A 26,075-nucleotide genomic window follows, 5' to 3' on the forward strand; every position below is an offset into this window, starting at 1 on the left:
CAAGTAATCGACTTACAAAGGTGTTTTGAAAATGGGCTCGACTTTGAATCGAGAAGTATGTGATTTATTTTTGAAATTGACTCGAATGATTTTAAATCGGTGAAAACGGCATAATTTTGTCACAATTGTAACATGTCGTTCACATATACTCAAGACTGTGTATAAATAAATAAATGCAAAATAATCATACACATAAACTCCACAAAAAAAATAAACAATTATCTAAATTATAAGTGACATTAATAATAATATAATTAATTAATTAAATATTTAGTAGATTATTTTGATTAAATAATAAGTAATTAAAAATGATGGATAGAACCAAATAATTGCATATTTACCATTAAATATTAATAATAATAATAACAACATAATTGCATATTTACTATTAAGTATTAATAATAATAATATAATATAATTATATAACTTTGAAAGGAAGTAAATAAAATAGAAATAAATGAAATGAAAGTAAATAAAATATTTAAATATTGTAAAGTAATTAAATAAATATCATTAGGAATTAAACTATTATATATATATATATATATATATATATATATATATATATATATATATATATATATATATATATATATATATATATATATATATATATATATATATATATATATATATATATATATATAATATATATATATATATATATATATATTATAAGTATATATATGAAAAAATATAGTAAGAGAAAAAAGAACAAATCACAAAAAATGAGTGAAATGGGCTATATCAAGAGGGAGGCCCAATTCGGGGCGTTACTGAATAATAAAAAGGGGGTTTGCTAGCCAAAATGGTCTTTGGGCCCAACCTGGGTTGGCCCAAAATGGAATTACCAAAGCCCTGAATGGTTTGGTCAAATATTTACCTTCTAGGGAGAAATCTGGGTCGTTGGATCAGCATACTTTGATCTGGTCAAAAGATCAAAGGGAGGCGCATGAGGGTACACCACCATATGGTGGGGGGATCCACATAGGATCCCCTGGTTGACTCAGAAGTCAACAGATGTGTGGTGCCTCGTGGGGAGGCCACGTGGCACTCATGCAGCCACCCACTTTATCTATCTAAAACGAAATTTTGAGAGAGAAAGAGCCATTTTCTCATTCCTACTCTCTCGCTTCATTTCCATACTCAAGTTGCTCTGCAACTTCTTCATCATTACCGTCGTCATTCTCACGGCCGACCCTGCCGGAGAAGACGGTGGTGGCCGGCCAACCGCGACGGTGCCGCCGTCTCCTCCGTGACCAACAACCCTAACCCTAAAAATCCAAACACAAACCCTACTTGTTTTTCGCTCCTCTATCCAAATCCAACCTTATTTTTTTCAAACTCTCCCTCAAATGGTCGGATCGGTACCAAAAGAAAAAGAAAAAACTAAACCCTAATTTGTGACATTCTCTCCTCTGAAGTTACGATTTGAAGAAATTAGGAAAGGGGTTTTAATCCACGTGAAGAGGCGAAGATGATGGCGTGAAAAGATGAACGAGAATGAAAGACTTACTTTTTTGAAGTCAAACTCCGGCGACGCTCCCCTCCTTTAAAATAAGTCCTTCGTCTCCTTCTATTTTCCATTTTCCTTTATTTTTTCTTTGAATAATGTTGTTGCTTGGTTTTACTGTTAGGATTTTGGATGTTTTGTGAATTATTTTTTTGATTGTTGCTTCATGGATTTTCCAGAATGTGTGCTTTGTTTGGCTTGAGTTTAACAGCAAAAATTTTATTGTTCTCTTGGGTTTCAAAAAACGTGCTCTTTGTTTGGTTTAAGTTTAACAGAGAACAATAACTTTTTATTGTTTTTCTTAGATTTCAAAAACCTCTCCCTTTTACTATTGATTTTGGTTGTTATATATTTATTGTGAATTTTTGTTTTGAGATCACTTCTTGGATTATCCTTTTTCCAGAATTTATGGAGTGATTATCTTATGGATTTAAGGTTGTTGATTTGGATAATGAAATGTGGCCTTGGGCGTTTTCTTTGATTCATCGTGTAACCAATTAATCTGTTTATTTTATCATTTATTTTCCAGTTTTTTAAGTGCTTATTTGATAAGCAGTTTTTTAAATTTTGAATTGGTTTTGCAGGTGAAGTGAAAGGTGAATTTATTGAAAAGGGGGCGCTGCAAATTCAACAGGCTCTGGAGAAAGTTTTTGAAGAGTTGCTTTTGGAATTGGGGGTTGTGAAATTTTAAACCATTGGTTTTGGAAATGCCTTTGAAGCTTGTTGCTTCAAACTGCCGCACTTTACGGCTTATCCAATTTTTTCAAATTTATTTAGATGTAACAGAACTTTTGGATTGTGTAAGAATTTAGGGACTGTTTGTAATACGTAGAAATTTAATTTGAAACTTCTTTTTTGGATGGTTATGTAACTATTGGACTATGTAAGTTTGGATTGATTGTGTAAGACTTTGGATTATTTGTAAGATTTGCATAATTTAAATTTAAGCTCTCTTTTTTGGATAATTTTGTGGATATTTTGGATTATTTGGAATTTGGACTTAATTATGCGACTTAGACTATGAAAATTTGGGTTAAAACGTGTAACCTTTTGTATTATGCATTGGCCCTTTTTTTTGAATTATTTGTAACACTTGGGTTGAAAAATTAAATATGCAATTAATCCCTTTTAAAAAAACATTCTAAGCTTTATTCCAATATCTTATTTGTGTTAGTTATTTAAAATGCTTAAACCCTAACTCAAATTAAAAATGGATTGGGCCGTGATAGAATACCAATTGTTATTAGCTTAAATGAGCAACATAAAATGTGCACCATAAACAATAAAAATAATTCCAAAATAGGCTTTAACACATTGTCCATATTCTTTTCCAACAATCCACCTTAGCTTAGAACAAATGCATGTTTAAAAATGCAATTTGAATTTAGATATTTATGAAGGATTGAAACTTTGGCCTAAACATGTGGAAATGAGCTTAAACAAGTGATCATAGAAAATATCCATGACTCTTAATACTTACTAATAATCAAATGGATTTTGGATTAGTAATATAAAAAGATTCAAACCACACTTTGCAATATTAATCATGGACATGTTTATGTGAATGGACCCTTTTTTAAAACCAAAAGCTCTCATGGATAAACCAACATGGGCCTTGTTAACCAAAATGTATGTACTATCCCATGCTTCATTCAATGGCCATAATAGACAAATGCAACTGGTGTCTTCTTAAGGATCTTAATAGATGAAAATATCACTAAAAATTTGTTGTCACTAAGGGCTGAGAAACCCTAAGATAAAGCTTATGTCTTAAGATAAAATACATGCCTTATAACATTGGGTAGTGAACGTTGGTTGAAGACTTTTCCTTACCCGGACAAAATTGGGGTATGACACATGGGTAATCATGAAAATGAATCCGCTGGGGGAGAAAAAGGGTTGCTTTTTGCCGGGTATTGGGCAAGAAGTAACGAATTGCAAACTAAGAAGAATATTACCAGTTACTGGCTAATTAACTCTTAGAGGACCCAAAGCATCTATCTAGGTAAGATCTAGAAAGAAACGGTCAATCAAGACTCAACCCAATGAGGATATAACTCAAGGGGAGTGATTCCTTCCAGATAGTCAACTAGGGAGGAAGCTAAAACAAAAATCATCCACGAGGAAACAACTCAGTGGGGTTTTGTGGAATTAAGGGATATTTCAATAATTAAATTAAATTGTAGGAACATATGAGTATTTTAGAGTGGTGAAGAAAAATAGAATTAATTAATTTAATAGAAATAATTAGATAATTGAGTATCTAGAGAGAATTAGTGGATTAGGGGATTAAAAATAAAATAGTTATTTTAGAGTTTTAATTATTAAATAAGTGTTGAAATTATTAATTGATTAAATAATGAAATATTAGATAATTTTAATCATTTAGTAATAATTGAAATAATTTAGTTATTGGGATTAATTATTTAATTATAATAGTAATAATATTTTATCGTTAAAAATATATTAACCTTATTACCTAAAGGTGTATGTAACAATGAAAGTCAAAAAGTTAATTGGGACTTGAGGGCCGAGCGAATGACAAATGAAAAAGTTAGAAATAATTATAATAATTATAATGAGTATTTTTATTAAATAATTATTTAAAATAAAATGTTTAATTAATAAAAGTGTTACTTTTCTTTTTGATAAAATAAAGAAAGGTTATAATTACATAATTATTTAATTGTGACATTTTAGTAATAATAACAAAAATATTTAATTGTATTATTTTGAAATAATTATTTAATTGAGATTAAAATAATATTACAGCATATAATAATTTAAGTGTTGTTACAGTTAAGGAACACAATAATTATTGGGATTTTTATTATTATCAATATATAATAATTAACAATTATTAGGAATATAATTTCAACCTTAGAATTAATATGGGGAGAAACGCAGAATTTTTCAAGATTTGTGAAAGCTGCAATTATCATGTAAGCGGGGAGATTATTTACTGTATGGTGGGTTTAGTCACAGGATGATGAGGATACCCTGTCCTCTCATCACCTATGATTTTTTTTCATGTGATCTGTGATTTATCATGTATCAAATCAATATACAATTCTGTCTTGTTTGATACTATGGGATTTGATCAAACCCCTTATGAGCAATGGTATGTTTTTCCTTGTGATTGTATGCATATGTGAATAATTCTATGAATTTGTTATTTTTGGAATCGATCGCTTCTAACGATTTGTGAGCAAAATGGAATAAATCTGTGAATGGGAATTTTCCCATTTGGTCAGTTTTTAATCGATCGATGGTTCAATCTGCTTTCAAAATGGGATAATCCCATTTGGTCTTAACCCCGATTTTGACGAAGAAACGAATTTTGATGACTTGGGTTTAAACCCTATAAATTAACGATGAAATTATTATAATATAATCTTTAATCAGTGTTTTATAATTTCACAGATGTTGATGTAGTTATATCGATACTGTAAAACTTTTTTTCATAAAGTTCAAAAAACAGTGTTTTTCTCAAAATGTCAAATAAGTCTATTTTTTCCCAGATGACTTATTTTTCCAGAACTTTGGATCCACGTACACGACGACTCCGATCAAACGATGCTCCAAGACGCGGGGATGCGAACGCGACGTAAGTCTTGGATGGAGGCATGACGCGGAGAAGGTGAAGAGCTATGTGAAAATGCAGTGATGAATGCCATGAAGGCGCCGCTATGAGATTTTTGGTGGTGTTTGTTTTTTTCGCCTTTGAATATTCCTCCTAGATTAGCTGTCCTGCTTAGTTGAACCTGGAATTTGGTTTGGGCCTTAGGCCTAAACAGATTGATTCTTGGCAAATCCAAGCGCTATTCACACCCCCGTTCATGCACATACCCCTCCTGATTCTTGGAAAATCCAAGCGCTATTCACACACCCCGTTCACGAAGGAGAGTAATCCTGGGCTTAAGCCCCAAGCCCAATAGAATTCACTTCTGCCAAACACCATCCATACTTGGACCTGCACCCGTAGTCCTTTCTTAATTATGCCATTTAATCTTCTTTTTAGGAGGTTAATTAGGGATCTTTTTATAGATTAGAGTATGATTAGAGATTAATTAGAATTGTTAGATTTTGGAATTAGTTGTTAAGATTAGATTAATTAGATTTAAATCTTGATTAATTTAATGAGGTTAATATATTTTTAGAATTCTAGTTAGAAACTAACTAGGAAATTAGTCTTTTTAGGAAACTAGAATTAATTAGATTTGTTAGATTTAATTGATTTTAATCTTTGCATGATTAGAAATTTAATTCAATATTTCTCTAATTAATCAATTTTTGGTATATTGACCATTTTGCCCTTAAGGCTTAAAATCTTGATTTTTAATGCATGCTCCTTTAGTTTAGGGTCTTAATTAGAATGATCTAAATCTATCTACTTGATTAATTAAATAGGGATTATTATTGTATATAGTTCAACTATTATTTTAACCCCATTGATTAGTGTTGACCAAAGGTCGCTTTGGTCAACCAAATCTTTTGTAATTGTGTTGTAATTCCCTAAGTCTATTTAAGTGATCAAAAAACCCTTTATAATTTGATAGGGCAAACACCTTAAGGTTCAATACCTTAAGGTTCAAATAAGAGATCAAGACTACAAGTCAACATCGTCAAACATAGCTAGCAAAGTGGACTACCTCCCAAAGCACAACAAAGGTATCAACACTTGACAAGTGTGATTCGAATTCTAAGCCATAAGCCTTAAGTAATGTGGAATGATGAGCCAGAGTTTCTCCTACCCTTGTCTAGAATGACTTTGCGTACGAGGCGTAGGCCCTAGCTATTCAAAGCATCTGCCCTCATTCATAGACTTTAGCACGATTCGTATCAAACAATTGCCAAGTCTTCTCAATACAACAAACAACATGGCATCATCAAGATCAATAATCAGAAGCCTCTAACAACACTTATCAATCATGATAAGGGTTACACGAGGCTTAAGTAATGAGGAATGATGAGACAGAGTTTCTCCTACCCTTGTCTAGAATGACTTTGTGTACGGGTCGTTGGCCCTAGATATTCAAAGCATTCACCCTCATTCATAGAGTTTAGTGCAATTTAAATCATATAATTGACAAGTCCTCTTCAAGCAAGCACCGATCATTCAACACTTCAACCAGTGGAGCACCAATGCACTTCAATCATTTATTCCTCAATGGATCATCAATCATACTCTCCTTGATATTCAGATACCACTTGTGATCAAGTATTTAAATCCTAATTAATCAACCCAATCATTTATAAGCCTTACTAGACCTTTTGTGTTCAGGCCCACTCTATTCAATCATTGTTTGCCTTATCAGTCCTCTTGTGCTTTGGCAAACCCTTAAAAATTATTTTGTCTTATAAGACTTCTCATGCTTAAACAAACCTCGGAATCACTGTTTTCCCTATCAGACCTCTTGTGCTTTGGAAAACCCCACAATCTTTGTTTGTCTTATAAGATCTTTTATGCTTAGACAAACCCCTTATCTCTTTGCCTTGTAAACCCTCTCGCGTGTTGGCAAATTATCTCATATTCATTGTTCGTCTTATAAGACCTCTCGTGCTTAGACGAATCTCTTGCCTTATAAATTCTCTCGTGTATAGGACAATCATATCTCATTTGTCCCTGTGGGTGATTACCATCATTGGTTAGTACCACATTCCTGCTTGTTAAGCAACCTACCTTGTCTCTTGGTAATCAATCTATCTTCCTTTGTTTCAGTCTTAGTGGTCCGAACTACGAATGCTCTAACTTTCTCATTGCACAATGAGAATACGTAGGCACAAGGATGCGAATCTTTGGCGAGCATATTTCTTATTATTCCTTCTGCCTTAGGTACTTTTCTATTCATCTCCATGATGCGTTCACATATTACCTTCATTCACTCCATGTGATATACCTATTATCTTTGAGCCAAATACACTACCTCTCTGAGCTCCATCTTGTGTCACCTTGTGAACCAAGAGTTCTTTGGCTCATACCTAAACACTTAATTCTCTTTGTTTTACGCTATACCATATAGTGACAGACACTTCCGGCTAGTCCACATATTGGTCAACGCCAGTTTTATTCTTGGGTTCAAATTTCATCCTTTTTTGGAGTTCAAATCATATAATCCTTTAGTTTATACCATACCTTTATCACAACTTCGTTTCACATCCCACCATTAGTTCTATGAACTATGGAGCTCTGAATTCCTTATTGCACTTTGAGGATACGTAGGCATGAGGGCCCCAATTCTCACCAAGCACTCTATCTATTCTTTTTTTCTTTTTTCTTATTCTTTCGTGAGTAATCTTTAGATAGAACACTCATTCGAGCAAAAACAATCAAAACAGTTCCCATGGAGTACCATGGATGTTAGGGTGCTAATACATTCCCCTTGCATAACCGACTTCCTTACCCAACATATCTATTTCCCCCAGATTTTATCGATGTTTTCCCTTTCCTTCGGGAATAAATAAAGTCCGATGACGACTCTGTTGTACGTTGAACGTGCAATGCGTTCGGGTATATTTCCGCTAACTTCAAATATTCCGTAAATAGACTATTTTAAATTACTTGTTTATTATTTACTTCTTAGACTTATATTTAAATTTTTAATGACTTTGTGATCTTTGATTTATATGATAGTCAAATTGTGATGATCGTGTACTTTTTAATTTGTATGACAAAACTAAATTTTATAAAACTCTTATTTGTTGAGTTATATGATTGTTGAGGTTTATAATTGCAACATTTATGACTACAATATAGGTACTCCAAATATTATTATCTAGCTAGTAAAAGTATATTTTTGTAAAATTATTTAAATTCTATTAAGGGGAATGTTTGGAACTCGACTTCTAGCCAGGGTGTGGTTGGAGAATCTCTTCCAAACACACACCTTTTTACTTCGGTATATATTTTATGGATATTTTCTTTTTTACAAACCTCGTTTGCATCGTTAATCACCTCCATAAACTTATTTATGGATAATCACATTTTTCATTGCATTCATTATTCTGAAGATATTTTCGGATCCACCCATTTTGCTATGTTATTAAAATTCTTGAAAATTACTTATATACACCCTCATTTTTCTTTGTTATTCATATTTCAGATCTTATTTATGTAAACACCCATTTTTCTTTGTTATTCACATTTAGGAAACTTTTTTTCAGATACATCCCTTAAACTTAACAAAATAATTATATATATAATTTTAAACAACATATCAAATTTAATATTGTATATAATTAAAAGAAAACATTTTACGAAATAGAATTGAACACACACAAACAATTATACAAGTTAAAACACATCAAAATCAATGAAATCAAATAAATTTATCAAATTTTTCGCATTATATTTTTTCTATTTGATTCCCTTTCAATATCATTCAATTTGTCAAGCTCATCCATCCTATCGAAAAAGAAAACTCTCAACCATATGCTTCTTCTTTGGGATGGTCTATCCATTCTCCAGATGTTTGTGGTTGAGGAAATTCTGATTTCAAGTAAACCTGCACAGAGTGCATCTTATTTGAAATTCATCATATACAAATAACTCAGTCAACTAAATATTTTTGGAGAGCAACTTTGTAAAGGGGAACATTTTTTTGAAAAACCATGCGTTCTCAACTCAACTAAACCTCGGTCATATGTACTTTTAACAAGATGACCGATTTTAGGAAATCGCATATATAAACTTTCCTTGAGGTGATGAGACCTTAATTTTATCATGAATGAGACCATTTGAAAACTATTGATTTATCTTTTTTTTCCATATAACTAAAGTAATCTTCCTTATAAGAAGTTAACTTTTTAATATTATGACAGACAATTGGGTGTTCTCCTTGTTCTTACCAATTAAAGTTAAAACAACTTGAAATCCATGTTGGGTTTGGACTCCCTTTCTATGTGGAGAAATACCCAAATATAATTAGCCCATTTGTCTCACTTATTTAAGATGATATGATCAATTTAGGATTGAGAGAGATAGAGAGAAAAAAAGAATTTAAAAGAGAGAAAAAAGGAGAGAAACTCATTCTCGTTTTTTTACAAGATGTCTCACTAAATCGACGATACCCAATTCGTTAACCATGAAATCGTGCTCAAAATTTGAAGGGCAGGTTTGTAACACATGTATATAACTTTTGACCGTTCAGAATTTCAAAAAACAATCGAGGTAAAAGTTATCTACTTCACACTGAAGTTGTAGATTTGGAAAAAATTTCACCTTTTCTATTTCTTATTTGTAAGATAGTTTGCTTTGTGATTTGCGGTTGTTAGCACTAGTTTGTGAATCACTTGAAGACTCTCGTGTATCTGTAATTGATTATAGTGGAGTTATTTATTTGGTATGGACGAATCGTGGTTTTTACTCTCATATTGAGGGGTTTTTAACGTTAAAAACATCAGCGTTCTTTTGTGTCTTTATTTGTTCGAGTAGTCGTCTTATATATGTTGTTGATCCTCAAGGTTCCTACAAGTCTATAGAATTTTATATCCGCTATATATTGGTCTATTATTGTGTCTTAATTTCTCATCAATCCGTAGTTTACATCACCAGAAACATCTATAATTTTGTCAATTTATGTGTCTAAAACATACATCTTCTCAATAAAGGATGACAATTTACTAATGCGAGCATCCTCACTAACAATTATTTTTGCTTTGAACGAATAAAGTTAGTGGATATATGTTCATAGAATGATGGTGACCACTTACTTGAATTATCATTAGGAGTTGGTTAGACCTTCTTTGATTATTCTTAATTTTTATTGATTTGGTGTCATATCAGTGGTTTTTTTGATAGACTATCTTACACATTTGCTCAATGATGGGAAACTTCATATTATAATCAGTTTTCGTAAATATTTTTTAAATCCCTTCTCATTCTATTCTAATACATATTTAATTTATCATCTTTGGTCACACTATCATCACTAAACCGAAGTTTTTTTCAATAGATATATTTAGCTCATCCATCATATAGATTTATCGAGCTTCATCTTCTTGATAGTTACAAAAACACACAGAAGACCATATATATTTTTTAAAATATACAACCACCGATATATAGTTCAATTTTCTCGACCCACACATCTTCATCATAAATAAAATACAATTCATCACAAAAAATATTACCATCCAACTTAAAATACAAAGTCTTGTTTGTTCTTGAATTCCAACACCTACGTTGTATTGCCTCCCAGTTATATCTAACTCAACTAGTTAATATTCATTCATATAGTTAAACTGAACGTTTTGTTTTAAGTTGGAAACCAATTGAATGATATACATCTTAAATTGACTCTGCTGTATCCGTTACTTTGCCTTGCCGTCTGATTTTTCAAAGGTTTGATTAACTTTATTTTTTTAGTATTGATCCCTCATCCGTTAGTTTAATGGAATGTGATTTGAATAGAGATGAAAAAAATCCTTTGATGTAAAAAGAGGCTTCTAGTATGAAAATCCATATGACATTGGTTGAAAAAGGAAATGTAAATAAATGTATATATTAGCAAATATAAAGACAAGAGTATACATATATAGGTAGCACACAACATAATAATAATAATAATAATAATAATAATAATAATAATAATAATAATAATAATAATAATAATAATAATAATAATAATAATATAATAATAATAATAATAATAATAATAATAATAATAATAATAATAATAATAATAATAATAATAATAATAATAATAATAATAATAATAATAATAATAATAATAATAATAATAATAATAATAATAATAATAATAATAATAATAATAATAATAATAATAATAATAATAATAATAATAATAATAATAATAATAATAATAATAATAATAATAATAATAATAATAATAATAATAATATAATAATAATAATAATAATAATAATAATAATAATAATAATAATAATAATAATAATAATATAATAATAATAATAAAATAATAATAATAATAATAATAATAATATATAATAATAATAATAATAATAATAATATAATAATAATAATAATAATAATAATAATAATAATAATAATAATAATAATAATAATAATAATAATAATAATAATAATAATAATAATAATAATAATAATAATAATAATAATAATAATAATAATAATAATAATAATAATAATAATAATAATAATAATAATAATAATAATAATAATAATAATAATAATAATAATAATAATAATAATAATAATAATAATAATAATAATAATAATAATAATAATAATAATAATAATATAATAATAATAATAATAATATAATAATAATAATAATAATAATAATAATAATAATAATAATAATAATAATAATAATAATAATAATAATAATAATAATAATAATAATAATATATAATAATAATAATAATAATAATAATAATAATAATAATAATAATAATAATAATAATAATAATAATAATAATAATAATAATAATAATAATAATAATAATAATAATAATAATAATAATAATCATCATCATCACATTAATAATAATAATAATAATAATAATAATAATAATAATCATCATCATCACATGCTAGTGTTTGCATGAATAAAACTTAGTATCTGCTGAACGGAGCTTGCTATATCTTCTGCCGTGAACCTTGTATCACTAGCCAGCTACACACACATTACAAAAATAAATAATATGATTAAATTTATAAATTATAATTAATTTGTAAATCTAATTATCTAATTAATAAATATACCTTGACATTGAATGAATAAAGAACGGTTTGTTCAACAGTGGTGATGTTTGTATGAAGGATAATAAGCTGCATATCTTCAAGGGCAGCAATGGTCTTGATCAACTGTCCAGGCCGCCTTCTTGAAAGGATTTTAATCATTGCATCAAATCCTAAAACTTTCACTTCTACATCAGCCAAACATGACTTACTCTCTGCAGTTTCTTCTTCAAGTCCACTTTCCATCTCAACTATCTTCATCTGCTCATTTGGTAAAGGAGCTTGTTGAAAAAATGGAGCTTGTTGTTGTGTTGAATCCCCAACTTGTTTTGATTGTGCTTCTCCAACTAGTCTTCTTCTCTTTTGTGATTCTAGACACTGAAGAAGTTGTTCCAATTCTCGCACAAACTCTATAGCTCCACCAATTATAGATGCTTGATCACCCTATATTGTTAAATAAATTATCCTTACACTTAAATTTTGAGGTATGAGTGCAATTTAGAGCAATGGCTATGTAAAGTTTTAGAAAAATCATTGTATGAAATAAATCTTACATACCCTTTGAACGTATGAACCAGGCATGAGGGATCTGAGGACACGAAGATGCTCATTCATTTGCTTCCTTCGATTCCTTTCAACAGCAATATGAGTCATGCGTTGACTCTCAACTTCTTCACTTGTCTTAACAGTTCTCGGTCTCTTCCTCTTCTTGCTGTTCTCTTGCACTAGTGCACAATTCCTCTCTTGCACAAGCTGCACCGAGTTGTTCTCATCAGAAACCCGAGTTTCTTCTTGATCTCTTAAATTATCCAACACTTTGAACCTATCTCCATTTTCTCCTACCCCATCTTGATTCAACATCAAGTTTTGGTCTTCCATCTTGTTGTTTAAGACAGGAAACTTGAGAAAATAAACCGGGTCATTGTCGATCTCGGACTCTTGGCGGTTTAAGGCTAATTTAGGTCCAAAATCTGCGAACTGCATCACATCTGCAAAAGTCATTTTATCAAAAGAGTTGTTTGTTGTACCATAAAAGCCTCCTGAGTTTTGTGTTTGAGGCAGGTAATTATCCACCATTCCGCTATTGTTTTCACCGGAAGTTTCGCCCACACGATATTTCGTGAGCTGCTGGTATTGTTGATCAAGGGAGTAGTCAAGTGTGTTGAAACACGGTGGCATGGGTGGTGCCTGTAGCGATTCAAAATTGGAGCAAAACAACATGGGGATATATGAGGTTACGGTGTATAGGATGAAATGAAAAGAGATAACATATATGTATATATATAAAAGGCAGGGTAGTTAGAGAGAGAATATGTTTGTACCGAATAGTTATTATCTTTCTCCATTATGAACAAGTTGACTTTAATGGAAAGAAACCCTAAAACAAGCTCAGTTGATGCCCCACCAGAGTTTCTTGAGGGCCCTCCACCTGAGCACAGGATATAATTCACATATGTTAAAGATATATATAAAACATGTAAATATAATAAGAAACCTGTTTGGAAGCAGACAAAGATGAAAGAAAGTCAAGTGTAGAAGAAGTAGAAGAGAATCATGAAACCCTACAATAGTAGACCGTAGTAAGAAGATGACAATGGAAATGGGTGTTTTTATCGAAGGTGATGATTTTTATATAGTGTGTGTGGGAGCTGGGTTTGAGATGGTGGTCACAGAAAATGACACCGAGAGAGCCTAAAGATGATTGATTAAATCTCCACCTCACACTTTTATTTATTTTTGTCACAGGCTACCAACGCTCTTCTTCTTACTTTACTGCCTTCTTTCATGAATCATGTGTTTTACGCTCAACATTTTTACGCACTAATTTATTTCTTATATCTGAACCTTTCAATTTTCCTTTTTCAATTAAACTCACATTCAACTTCTAACATATTATCTTCTTTTTTTTTTTACATATTCCTTTCGTATTTGTTTTTGTTTCAAAATGTTCAAGAGTCTCATTTTGTATGCATAATAATGCATTAATAATACAATTCATAATATATATTGTAAATCACAAATAATTAAATAGAAAAATAAATTTATATTTTAAAAACAATTTAAGTATTAATAAATTATGAGTCTTCTTCAACTTTTTATCAAATCTTGAGATTTTTCAATTTATTAATAAACTTTACAAATCCTGAGACTTTTCAATTTATTGACAAATTTTGAATCTTCTAAGTTTTAAATTTAAAAATTCATGGGTTTTCTTAAACATTTTCATAATTAAATAAAACTACCATGATAATTTTTTAAAAAACTTATTTGATTAGAAATACAGAGACCATTTTATTTCCATTAAAGATGTTGATGATATTCTATCATTTTTAAATTTATTTTAAATTTATGGAAATTCAATTTGAGAAAACCTAATTGATTAATGCCATAATTTCATTTTTTTACTTATAACAAATTTAATTTTCCTCAAATTAACTTGTAATTAATGAGTAGATCTATAAAAAGGATATTAGATTTTATGTTTTTAAGTTTAAAAAAATACTAATAATATCTTATTTTTCTAAAGGAAAAATAATAATTCTTTAAGTAATATTTTGAATCAAAATCCAGGATATTACAAGTTGTAGTGTTATATTTGTGGGTGTTCTAAACCAGGGTGCCCTCGCCCAAGAGTCGTGTCACTGGGGCGATGACTCGAAGACCCATCCAGAGGTAGCAGTGACGTATGGGGCATTTAATGAGGAGTCTCTGAAGACTCCTAAAATATAGGTGGTTTATGACTTCTTTGGAGAATGGAAAATGGTTTACACCACCAAGGATGATTCAAATCCTAGGTCCTAGAAACCTCTATAAATACCTCTCTTTTCAAGGGAGAAAGAACAAACACCAAGTGATACATATTTTACACACCCTATAGAGCATGACACTCATTTATGTCTTACCCCACATTTACCACCAAGCATCATCATTAATTAGAAGAGCCTCTCACCTAGAATGAGCAAGTCTCCTAAATTACTTTAAAACAACATCGAACAAAGCTTTTCGCCGCCATGGGCAAGTCCTCACTACTACAAACATTACATTTTATAACAATGTTTTTACCTCACGTAACAAAACACCGAGGTATAATACCTTAACACACCATATATCTATTTTTTATTTTTAAAATGAATAAATTATTCCCTCGGTTAACCGAGGGGTAAACTAATTCAGGTTATCTTGGAAACATCGGTTTATGCTTCGACTTAATTTACCCATTAGTTTTTCTAGAAAATCGATGGGTAAACTAATTCAGAGTACAGACTTCGAATCCCAATAACTTCAGTTTATGTTTTTAATAAAAACAAATCCATTTTTCACCTCGATTTTGTTTACTAACCGAGGTGAAATTGTTTACTCTGATATATATATATATATATATATATATATATATATATATATATATATATATATATATATATATATATATATATATATATATATATATATATATATATATATATATATATATATATATATATATATATATATATATATATATATATATATATATATATATATATATATAGCTTGTAGCGTTCACCTTCGCTTAGCTAAAAAACATATACTAAAAAAACACCCACATAACCCTAACGAAGAATTATAGATAACGAGAGTCCTAAACACATATCATCATCTAACTCTGAAAAATAAAGGAAAATACGAAGATGATATGTGTTTAGCGCTCTTGTTCGATTCTTCTTCTTCTTCTTCTTCTTCTTCTTCTACTTCTTCACTTCTTATTTACTATTCGTGTTTCATTAATGTTGTTGTTGTTGTTTGTTATTATTGTTTCTTGTTTTTGTTAAGACCCAAAATATTAGAGGTTTACTCTTGTTGTTGTCGTTGTTGTTTAAATTGAGACTGATGTTATATGTTATTGTTTTTGTTGAGATAAATACATTATATGTTTATTGAGATTGAAGTTATAGGTTTATTGTTGATGTTCCTGTATTTTTGTCGAGAGATTGTTTTTTAGTTGTTGTTTATATTAAGATAATGTTAATGTTGTTGTTATGTATTGTTGTTTTTGAGTTGTTGATGTTATTGTTGTTGCTTTTGAGTTGTTGCTATTATTGTTGTTGTTTTCTAGTTGTTATACTTAGCAAAGTTTTGAAATATATATGTTTAGGGTTTAGTTGTTGTTATTGAGTTTTAGTTTTAGTTTTAGTTTGAGACTAAGATTGTGGTTTTTGTGATTCTTTGTGCAACTGTCATCTTGTTCCTCTGAACATGTCAAGATGATTTTATAGTGAAAGAAAATACAATTGAGTTTATTATATATAATACCAATTATTTGTTTCACTAACCCCTCTTTGAACATATAATCTATTAAATTGTATTTGGACATAATAATATGAAAAATAATGTTGTATTTAAAAAACATCTAACACTAATCAATGTTTTTCTAACATTTTGCAACTCATCATTCATATCACATTCTTCAATGGTTAAAATATCTCTAACACTTCTAGTTTTCGTTCATCTTTCTTGCATACTTGTTCATTAAAAAAGTATAAAAGTGTAAGAACAATGTTTGATTCTGCATCTGGCCTTTAGTTTTGATGATAAGAATGCATTATTTCTTAGAGAACAATTTTTTACACTAATGGTTTTTATCTAGTGTGTAGCTTTTGCAAACAGGTCCTGACTCTGAATCTTTGACGTGTGACATCATCAGATTCTGGAATCAACACACTCTGACTCTGAAGAGATATAAGTGCTTTACAAGATGCTGTCAAGTTCTAGAAAGCTCTTAGACAACGATTTTGACGAACATTTATGCTAAAGCTTATGATTGTGACTCTGATTGAAGAGCCTCTAAAGGATTGCCAGCCTTCAAGATTTTGTGCTTAAGTTCTGAAGATTCTGAAGAACAAGATCTGAAGACTCTAAAGACTAGGTTTAGAGGAACTGTGTCAAGATTCTGAAGACCGAGGTTCTGAAGATTCTGTCAAATAGTCTCTTGATTCTTCTAAGCATGCTTCAACATCATTTCATCAGAAGCCTCTGAAGATTAGAAAAAAAGATCAAAAGGTTTTGCTTAGGAAAATAGTATACAATACAAGATCACCCTTTCCTCCACTACACTGATTTTGTGGGCTAAGGATAGTACTATTGTACCATTTTGTCTCCTATATGAAAACCGTTATACAAAGAGACAATTGCAGTTTGCTATTCTAATTTTACCCTCCAACGGATCTTTTAACTTCATATATAAAGGAGCTTGGAAGATTAGAAGAAGTTTCTAATGCTAACGCTCACGCTATTGAGCATACACACGCTATTTTTCTAAAGTATATTTTATGTGTATAGTTTTGTAAACACATATAGAGTTGTTGCTCATTATTGTGTGAGATATTCATTGTATTAAACTTGTGTTAATCTGCTTCCTTAGAAGTATTCTTTGTAAACACAAACTTGTAAATCTCAAAGTTGTTTGAGTGGTTTCCTCGAGTGACTAGGTTTTAGTCAAATAGACTCAAGAAGAAAAAACGGTTTGTCTTTATGGTGTATGTAATCAGTTTTGGTTATAGTGGATTAAGTACTTGTTGAGAAGGAAAAATCACCTTGGTAGGGTGGGCTGGAGGTAACTTCGTTAACAGTGAACCAATATAAAAATAACCTTGTTATTTCTTTTTTTCGTGTTATTGTTTGATTAAGTTGGCTCTGAAAAAGCATTTATTTTTAGAAACCCAATTCCCCCCTCCCACAAACACACAATTCTTGTGTTTATTGCCACCTTCAATTGGAATCAGAGCTTTTTGTTTTGGTCTTGATACGATATCAAACACTTAACAATGTCAGATAAAGATCCAGCATGAAACACATGGCTAATATTCCACCACCGATTGCTCAAACAAATGATAGAGATCATTACAAATCTAAAACCTCCTATTTTTGATGGAGATAGATTTGACTATTGAAAGGATATAATTGAGAGCTTATTTCTAGGTCACGATGTCGTTCTATGGGATATGGTAGTTGATGGCTACGTACACCTAGTTGATGCAAGTGGTAATAAGGTTGAAAGAAGATTGACGACAGATCAACATAAGAAAGATTATAAGAATCATCACAAAGCAAGAACCATCTTGCTAAACGTTATTTTATACACTGAGTATGAAAAGATCACCAACAAAGATATTGCAAAATCTAAATTTGATTCTCTAAGGATGACGCATGAAGCGAACACACAAGTCAAAGAAACCAAAGCTTTTTCCTTGATTCAAAAAGATGAAGCGTTCAGGATGGATGACGAGGAAATTGTTAAAAACATTTTCTCAAGGTTTCAAACTCTTGTTGTAGGACTTAAGGTTCTGGAAAAAGGGTATTCTACTGGTGATCATGTTAAGAAGATCATCAGGAGTCTACCTAAGTGTTAAAGACCTATGGTAACTGCTCCAAAGTTATCAAAGGATCTAAACAACACTTCTCTTGGAGTACTGGTTAGTTCTTTAAGAAGTCATGAGATTGAGCTGGAGTAAGATAAGCCCAAGAGAAAGATAACATTTCTTACTTTGAAGTCTTCAGGAAGATCTGAGAAAAGCTCTTCATGTAGAAACTGATGAAATGTCTGAAGAGGAATCAGAAGAAGATGATAAATTGTCTCTTCTCCCCAAACATGTTAATCAACTATGGAAGAAAAGGCAAGGCAAATTCAGAGGACATAGAAGGATATATGGTCGGTCTAAGTCCAATTATGGATTCAAGGAGGTTGGAGCTGGTAAAGAGCTCACGTGCTTTGAGTGCAAGGAGTCTGGCCACTTCAAGAATGAATTTTCCAAGTTAAACAAAGACAAACCAAAGAAGAACTTCAGAGAAAAGAAGAAAGGTATGATAGCAACGTGGGATGACTTAGAGTCCTCAGAAGACGACTCTGAGGAAGAGTAGGCTAATGTGGCGCTGGTGGCTTTCATAAAATCTCTTGTCTAAACGATTCAATCAGAATCATAGTCTAAGTCAGATTCTGAAGAGGTATTTTCTGAACTCTTGTTCTGAACTTAAATCTAGTTTATCTGAAGTTCTGGAAAAGTATCAGAACCTTCTGGAAAAATACAAGGATCTGAAGAAGATTCATATATATTAATAAGAAGCATATTATAAGCTTCATAAATATTTTTCAAGTTTGAGTGAAGAAAATCTCATGTTTTTAAAAAAAAAACTATGAGCCTCACAATAAGAGTCTCAAACCTGAAAAGAAAATTCTTTCAAAAGCCTATACATGTTTTGGTGATATCATAAAGAAATATGATAAATATTTCTAGAAATTTCTTTCTAGAAGCCTGAATAGAAGATTAATGGCTTTCATGTTTTATGGCATTAGCAGAAACGGAACAAGGGGTATTGGCTATGATTCAGATGATGAATCTGATTCTGAAAAAGATGATAAGTCCAATAGTCTTCAGCCCCATTTTGTCCTTTCTAGGAAACAAAATAGTGTTATGCCTAAAGGTAGGATTGTTTATAAACCTAAGGCTAAAGCAAAACCTCATGCCCATTTCAATCATGCATTCATGTATAAATATCCTGCACAGAAACCCAAGTTTGTTAAGAACTTTGGGAAAACTAAACCCAAAGGACCCAGAAAGATGTGGGTACCTAAGGACAATATAGTCTATGTTGCAAATATCCTTAGTAGAAGAGTTGAGACACTAGTCATGGTACCTGAACTCTAGATGCTCGCGACACATGATCGGAAAAAGGCATATGTTCCTTAGCCTGGAACAAGCCTAGAGGCGTCATCGGTTTCAGAGGTGATCATAAAAGGAAGATCATTGGCTTTGGAACAGTAGGTATCAATACTCTCCCTTCCATTACTAATGTTCTTTTAGTTGAAGGATTAATGTATAATATGTTGTCCATAAGTCAATTAAATGATAATGGTTATTGTCATACCCTAATTTTTAACCATAAGATCCCACATACCATCGGCATCCTTGTACACAAACAAGATCACCTTTTGGTCCCTCTCTCTCTCATCTTTGGGTTTAGCCTTTGCAGGGATTATCAAGTATCTCTTTGTTGGTTTTTTTACCATTTAATTTATATGTTCGTTACTTATCTAACCACTAATCAAAATAGCAAAAGTATATTTTATGTTCTTTAAGTTTATTATGCAAGGTGAGGCTTTTTCATCAAGAGCATCAATCATGGTTCCTCAACTAGGGTTTGTGTTGATTCCTCAAGTCAAAGTATGGCCAACCATTGATTCTCAAGGGGCCATCTCTCAATGCATGATCTCTAAGGTCCTCAAGCATCTTTCAATCTCATTTTGAGCAAGATCATCTCAAAGTTTTGTTGTTTACTTCTCAAAGAAAGTCAAAGATTCATGTGTTTATTTCCATGTCTTCTTCAACAAGTTACCTCAAGATTTGAGCAATATAATTAAGGTACATTTAAGGACATCTTATTTTGAGTTCATATGATCACCCATGTACTTTGAAATTCAAGGAAAGTCCAAGTACACAAGCTTGTTCCAAGTGGTTTGACCAAAAAGTCAACATTTGAAGTCAAGGTTCCAAGGATCACAACTCCTTCAATTCTCAACATTTTTGAATGCTTATTTTTTCATATGACTCTTCTCAACATCCTTTACAACTTATCTTTACATGACAAGAACCAATTGTGCTTGGAGGATCATCAAAAGTTTGGAGACATTATAGGTCATTTGTGGACTTAGTGAAATTTGACGTATTTTCAAGTGACTTTTTCTCAACTTTCAAGGATCATAACTTCCTCAATTTTCAACATTTGAGCCTGATTCTTTTTAAATAATATCATTTGTGATGCCATCTACAAGTTTTCTTCAATGATCAAGGTCAAATTATGCTCGGAAGGACATGGAATTCATTGAGACATTACAGGTCATTTTCAGCCATTGAACACTTGAAATTTTCTAAGTTATTTGACCAGTTTTTCTTGCCAACTTCAACATGCCATAACTTTGTACTCAAGCATCCAAATGCAACCTTTCTTGGCACATTGTAATCTTTTCTATGATGTCAACACATTGCAAAAAGAATGGGACCAAAAAGCCTCATGAGTAGGATGCCCCATTGGGTTGAACATAGTGACTTGGAACTAAAGAAATTACCATTGCACGAAATTTGAACTTCACTAATCTCAATTCCAAGCCAAATTAGCATGTGTTTTGGACCTAAATATGTTTAACCAAGTCTCTAGAAGTTAATTGACCTTTGAAACACATCATTTTGCTGAGTTTTGATAAGTTGCAAGTCACTTTTTTTTACATTCGGATCAAATTCATTTTGCACGAATTCAGCATCATTCCACACGTATTTGGATCCAAACACATTCCCTATAAATAGAGGAAGTTACTGCATTCATTTCCAAGCTTTTGAGAGCCAAGAAACCCCTGCTGCAACTTAAAATTTTCCGGAAAAACTCAACTATCCTGTTTTGAATTCCAACTTATTTCAACCCAATATCTTGATTCCATTAGCATTTTCAGCATCCTCTGAAGCTTTTGCAACAATTCCCAAGCTCTGAGACCTTCTGAAGTGCTATAACTAGATCAAGCTTCATCAACTTCTGATCACCATTTGGACAAGGTAGTTCTGAGCACCATTTAAACTCAAACAAGTTACCACAACGAGTCATTCACTCTCTGATGCTTTCCCCTAACTTATCCAGTGTTGATTGATCGTGTTAATAATTCAATTTGATTTTTTATGGCTTGCTTGCTTCTGAAACTTCTCTAAAATTCTATGCTCGATTTAGATAAATGAATTTGGAGCATAAGGTTGAATTCAGGGATGAGAAGAGGATCACAATGGTGGTGGTCTCGTGTTCTAAATTTACCAAACGATGAAACTCCGATGAGAGACCACCGGAGAATAAGACCAGAGTGGTCCAGGTCGTCTGAGTTTGGCCAGACACGTTGGACAAATGAAATGTTTTCATTGGTTCATTTTAAATTGGATCCCATGTAATGTTTGTTTTGCATTCCATCGTGCGCCCTAACTTGAGGAGTGTTGGATCTTCAACGTCAATTAATGAGGCTTGATCAAACGCTCTGTGTTTTTCTGATTTTTAATTTGTTTTCTTTTATTATTTTTAATTTATTTTTCTTTTAAAATTCATAGTAATTTCATTTTTCATCCAAAAAATCCCAAAATAATTTCTAAAATTCTCTTTTATTTTCCTTCATCTGATTTTTATTTTTCCATATTTCAATTCACTATTTTTCTATTTTTCATGAATTTTATCTTTTCTCCTTTGTTTTAATTGGTTTAAAAATACTTTTCTGCATTTTTAAATTCAGAAAAATTTATTACATGCTTCTTATTTTATTTCTAACCTTCCATAATTTTGTCGGCCATTTACTTTGTGTTTTGAAGGACTTTATGGACTTTTCAGTTTATTTCTATTTTAAAATTCATTTAAAAATACTTTTAGTATATTTTTATTTTATTTTATTGCATTTTATATTTGTGAACTTCTATTGGCCTTGGATCATGATGGTTTGGATCATGAATCTCATCAAACTCAATGGACCTTGGGTGTTGATGGGGTGAAAACCCTAATCCACCAAAATGGATGATTGATTTTGATGATGATTTGATCAAACCTTTGTCCAATTTGGGTGTGGTTTCTCTTGTCCCCATCTTCTTCATCTCTTTCTTCTCCCTTTGATCAATTGGATGACTTGTTTCCATCTTGTTCATGATGTATGGATTGGTGCTTGATGAACTTTCATCATTTCAAATTTACCTCCTAATTGATCATGGATCATTTAAGGTACTTTAGATTAATGCATAAGTTTGTCCTAAGTGTCATGAAGTATGGATTGAAGTAATGGACCATCCTCCTAGACTTTGTGCTTGATCGTTTCCTTTTCTTATTTTTTGTGTGGCATGGCTTTAGGAGAATTATTTACATATCATTTCTCTAGCATGTATTAACACTAACATTATTATTGACCGGCCTCAAATAGTTATGACTTCTACATAAGTCTAATTACGATTGCTTAACATAGCGCTAAATTTCTCCCGAAAGCAAAAGACATTTTTATAAATGAGATTGTAAGTCTTCTACTCCTCATGGCATTGTGTGAAAATATTGCTCCCTTTTCATTTATGAGAGCTAGTGGCATACTTGTTGATTTTATCCAAGTTGGAGCCCTTCTCATAATGATGTATGGGTTCATGTCTTCATGCTTGTGGGTGAATAGTTGAGTGTTCTCCAAAGAATGACCAAACCACCTTTCTTTTTTATTACTAACATCATTTACTAACATTTTATTTTATTAACTTTTACTTCAATGTCATTTACTTTATGCTTTTTTTATTTTATGCCATTTACTATATACTTTATGTTTAGCATCCCATATCATATTATTTGTGATTATGTTACTTGTCCTTTGTCCACTTGGACTTCTCTTTCATTCCTTGTAAAAAACATTAACAAAGAAAACCCCTAAAAAATCCATTCTCTTGTTTTATGGACTTGAGGTTACTATCCTTAGCATTGTTATGGAGTTATGGACTTAGAACTAGGACCTTGACCCTTGCTTTGGGAGTTGTTGATTTGGGACTTTGGGATTCATCTGATGCCTTTGACGTTGGACTTTTCTGTGAAGACTTGGTTCGGTTACTTTGATTTCATATGATGCATGATATATTCTTTGCTCATTTTGGCTTGTTTTAGGTTTAATCCAAATGAGAGAATTCTTACCTGACTTATGTCATAAAGCTTGCTATCTGTTGGTTAGATCTTTCTTTCCTAGATTTTACTTTATGCTCTATGATAGTCTTTTCTTCTCCACTATTTAATTTTCAAAATCTCTTATCCCTTTTTCAAAACATTTATGTTTTTCTAACTTGCACCATTTTCTTAACAAACCTTGACTTTTTGCCAAGTGATTTTCAAAGCCTTTCCCTAATAAATGCTAATCCATCTTAAGCATATTCATACCAATTTCAAAAGACTTAAAAATGCATAACTCATTCAAATCATTTTGTGCCCTTTTTCCTTTTAAAACTTTTTATCAAATTTTAGACATGATTCATTTCATAGTTGAGATATAATTCTCCTATCCCCATAATATTGATGATAATTATTTTCCATCTATGAGAGCTAGTGGCATACTTGTTGATCCTCATCCAAGTTGGAGCCCTTCTCATGATGATGCAAAGTTCTCATACTTGTGGGTGACTAGTTGAGTATTCTCCTTAAAATGACAAAGTGTCTTTTCATTAAAAATGAATCAAAACAAACATCTTTGTTATTTTTACCATGAACTACGAAGTTTTGATCCTTCAAAAGTCTTGGCAAACACAAATTTAAAAAAAAAAATCTTTTTCCATCCCTCCAATCTTTTGCAAACAACACTTTTTTAAAAACTAAAATGTACATATTTTCAATGAGGTTCCCATGGAGTACCATGGAAGTTTAGGGTGTTAATACATTCCCTTTGCATAACTAACCCCCAAACCCTTATCTCTTTTTATTAGTTTTGTTTAAAACTTCTTCGAGTTTTGTTCTTACTTTTTCTCTTTTTCTTTGGAAACAATAAAAGCGCGGTGACGACTCTTGCTTAATGAGTTAAGTTAGTCAATAGCTTAATCTCAAAAAATTTACTGCTACAATTATGACATTATTTTCAATCACAAGTCCTGTAAAGATGTCAGTCAAAAGGATGACTCAATTATTTTCAATGGAAAAAGGAAGAATAACATTTATAAGAAATTATGATTTGAAGAATCAAAATGTAAAATGTCTTATGCCTGTAAATGAAGAGCAATGAACATGGCATAAAAGATTGGGCCATTTTAGCATGAGGAGGTTTTCTCAGCTAAACAAGCTTAATTTAGTCACAGGCCTGCCAAATCTGAAGTTTGCTTCAGATGTTTTTTTTGAAGCATGTTAAAAAGGCAAGTTTTCTAAAACTTTTTTCAAAGCTAAAAATGTCGTTGCAACCTCCAGACCGTTGGAGCTTCTTGATATTGACTTGTTTGGTCCAGTGAAAACCGCCTCTGTCAATGGTAAGAAGTATAAGCTAGTCATTATTGATGACTACAATAGATGGACATGGGTAAAATTTATCAGGCACAAGGATGAGTCACATTATGTGTTTTCTACCTTCTTCTCCCAAGTGAAAAATTAGAAGGATCTCAAAATTATAAGAGTCAAAAGTGATCATGATGGAGAATTTTAAAATAAAGATTTTGAAAAACTATTTGATGCTAATGGAATTTCCCATGATTTCTCTTGCCCTAGAACTCCACAATAAAGTGGAGTTGTAGAGAGGAAGAATAAGACTCTGCAAGAGATAGCTAGAACCATGATCAATGAGACTAATGTGGCTAAGCACTTTTGGGAAGAGGCAGTCAACACAGTGTGTTATTTTGGAACAAGATCTCTATAAGACCTATTATGGGTGAGACTCCTTATGAATTATTTTGGATGTTCTTGTTTCATGTTGATCAATAAGGGGAATATGAGCAAGTTTGATTCTAAGGTACATAAGTGCATCATGTTAGGATATTCTAAACACTCAAAAAGCTATAGAGTATACAACACTAAGACACAGATTGTTGAAGAATCAATCCATGTTAGATTTGATGATAAGCTTGACTCTGAAAAGGCAAAGTTAGTTAAGAAATTTGTAGATCTGGAGATCGCTTATTCAGGTTTTGAAGGAAAGAGTACAAAAGCCAAAGAAGCTAAAGAAAAAGACTTTGAAGCTACTTAACCAGAAGTTGTTGAAGCTCAGACTCCTTTAAGAAGGCAGAAACAAAGATCTTCATATTTTGAAGAATTAATTCTGGGAGACAAATCTGAACTTGTCAAAACCAGATCCTCATTCAAACCTTATGAAGAGATTCTTCTAGGTTTAGTTTCTGCAAT

General features: G+C 31.2%; 2 protein-coding genes across 3 annotated transcripts in view; one reads left to right on the top strand and one right to left on the bottom strand.

The window, feature by feature from the left end:
• The window catches only part of LOC127112209 (uncharacterized), a 63,015-nt gene extending 60,811 nt beyond the window's left edge, over positions 1-2,204 (top strand). The window contains exon 3 of the mRNA XM_051046275.1: positions 2,098-2,204. Coding sequence (XP_050902232.1) covers positions 2,098-2,204 — 107 coding nt within the window. The remainder of the gene's footprint in view (positions 1-2,097) is intronic.
• Positions 2,205-12,014: 9,810 nt separating this feature from the next.
• LOC127112208 (transcription factor FAMA) lies at positions 12,015-13,870 on the bottom strand. Of its 2 annotated transcripts, none has more exons than XM_051046273.1 (5): positions 13,767-13,870; positions 13,523-13,629; positions 12,759-13,388; positions 12,225-12,644; positions 12,015-12,135 (listed from the first exon to the last, which is right to left on the bottom strand). In XM_051046273.1, the coding sequence occupies exons 2-5, from the start codon at positions 13,544-13,546 to the stop codon at positions 12,046-12,048; spliced, it is 1,164 nt and encodes a 387-aa protein (XP_050902230.1). In that variant the 5' UTR covers positions 13,547-13,629; positions 13,767-13,870; the 3' UTR covers positions 12,015-12,045. The 2 variants fall into 2 exon arrangements, with proteins under 2 accessions (XP_050902230.1, XP_050902231.1); XM_051046274.1 differs by having other exon boundaries at positions 13,696-13,814.
• Positions 13,871-26,075: the final 12,205 nt, after the last annotated feature.

This window comes from Lathyrus oleraceus, unplaced genomic scaffold, assembly GCF_024323335.1.
Source record: "Lathyrus oleraceus cultivar Zhongwan6 unplaced genomic scaffold, CAAS_Psat_ZW6_1.0 chrUn0056, whole genome shotgun sequence".
Classification (NCBI taxonomy): Eukaryota; Viridiplantae; Streptophyta; class Magnoliopsida; order Fabales; family Fabaceae; genus Lathyrus; species Lathyrus oleraceus.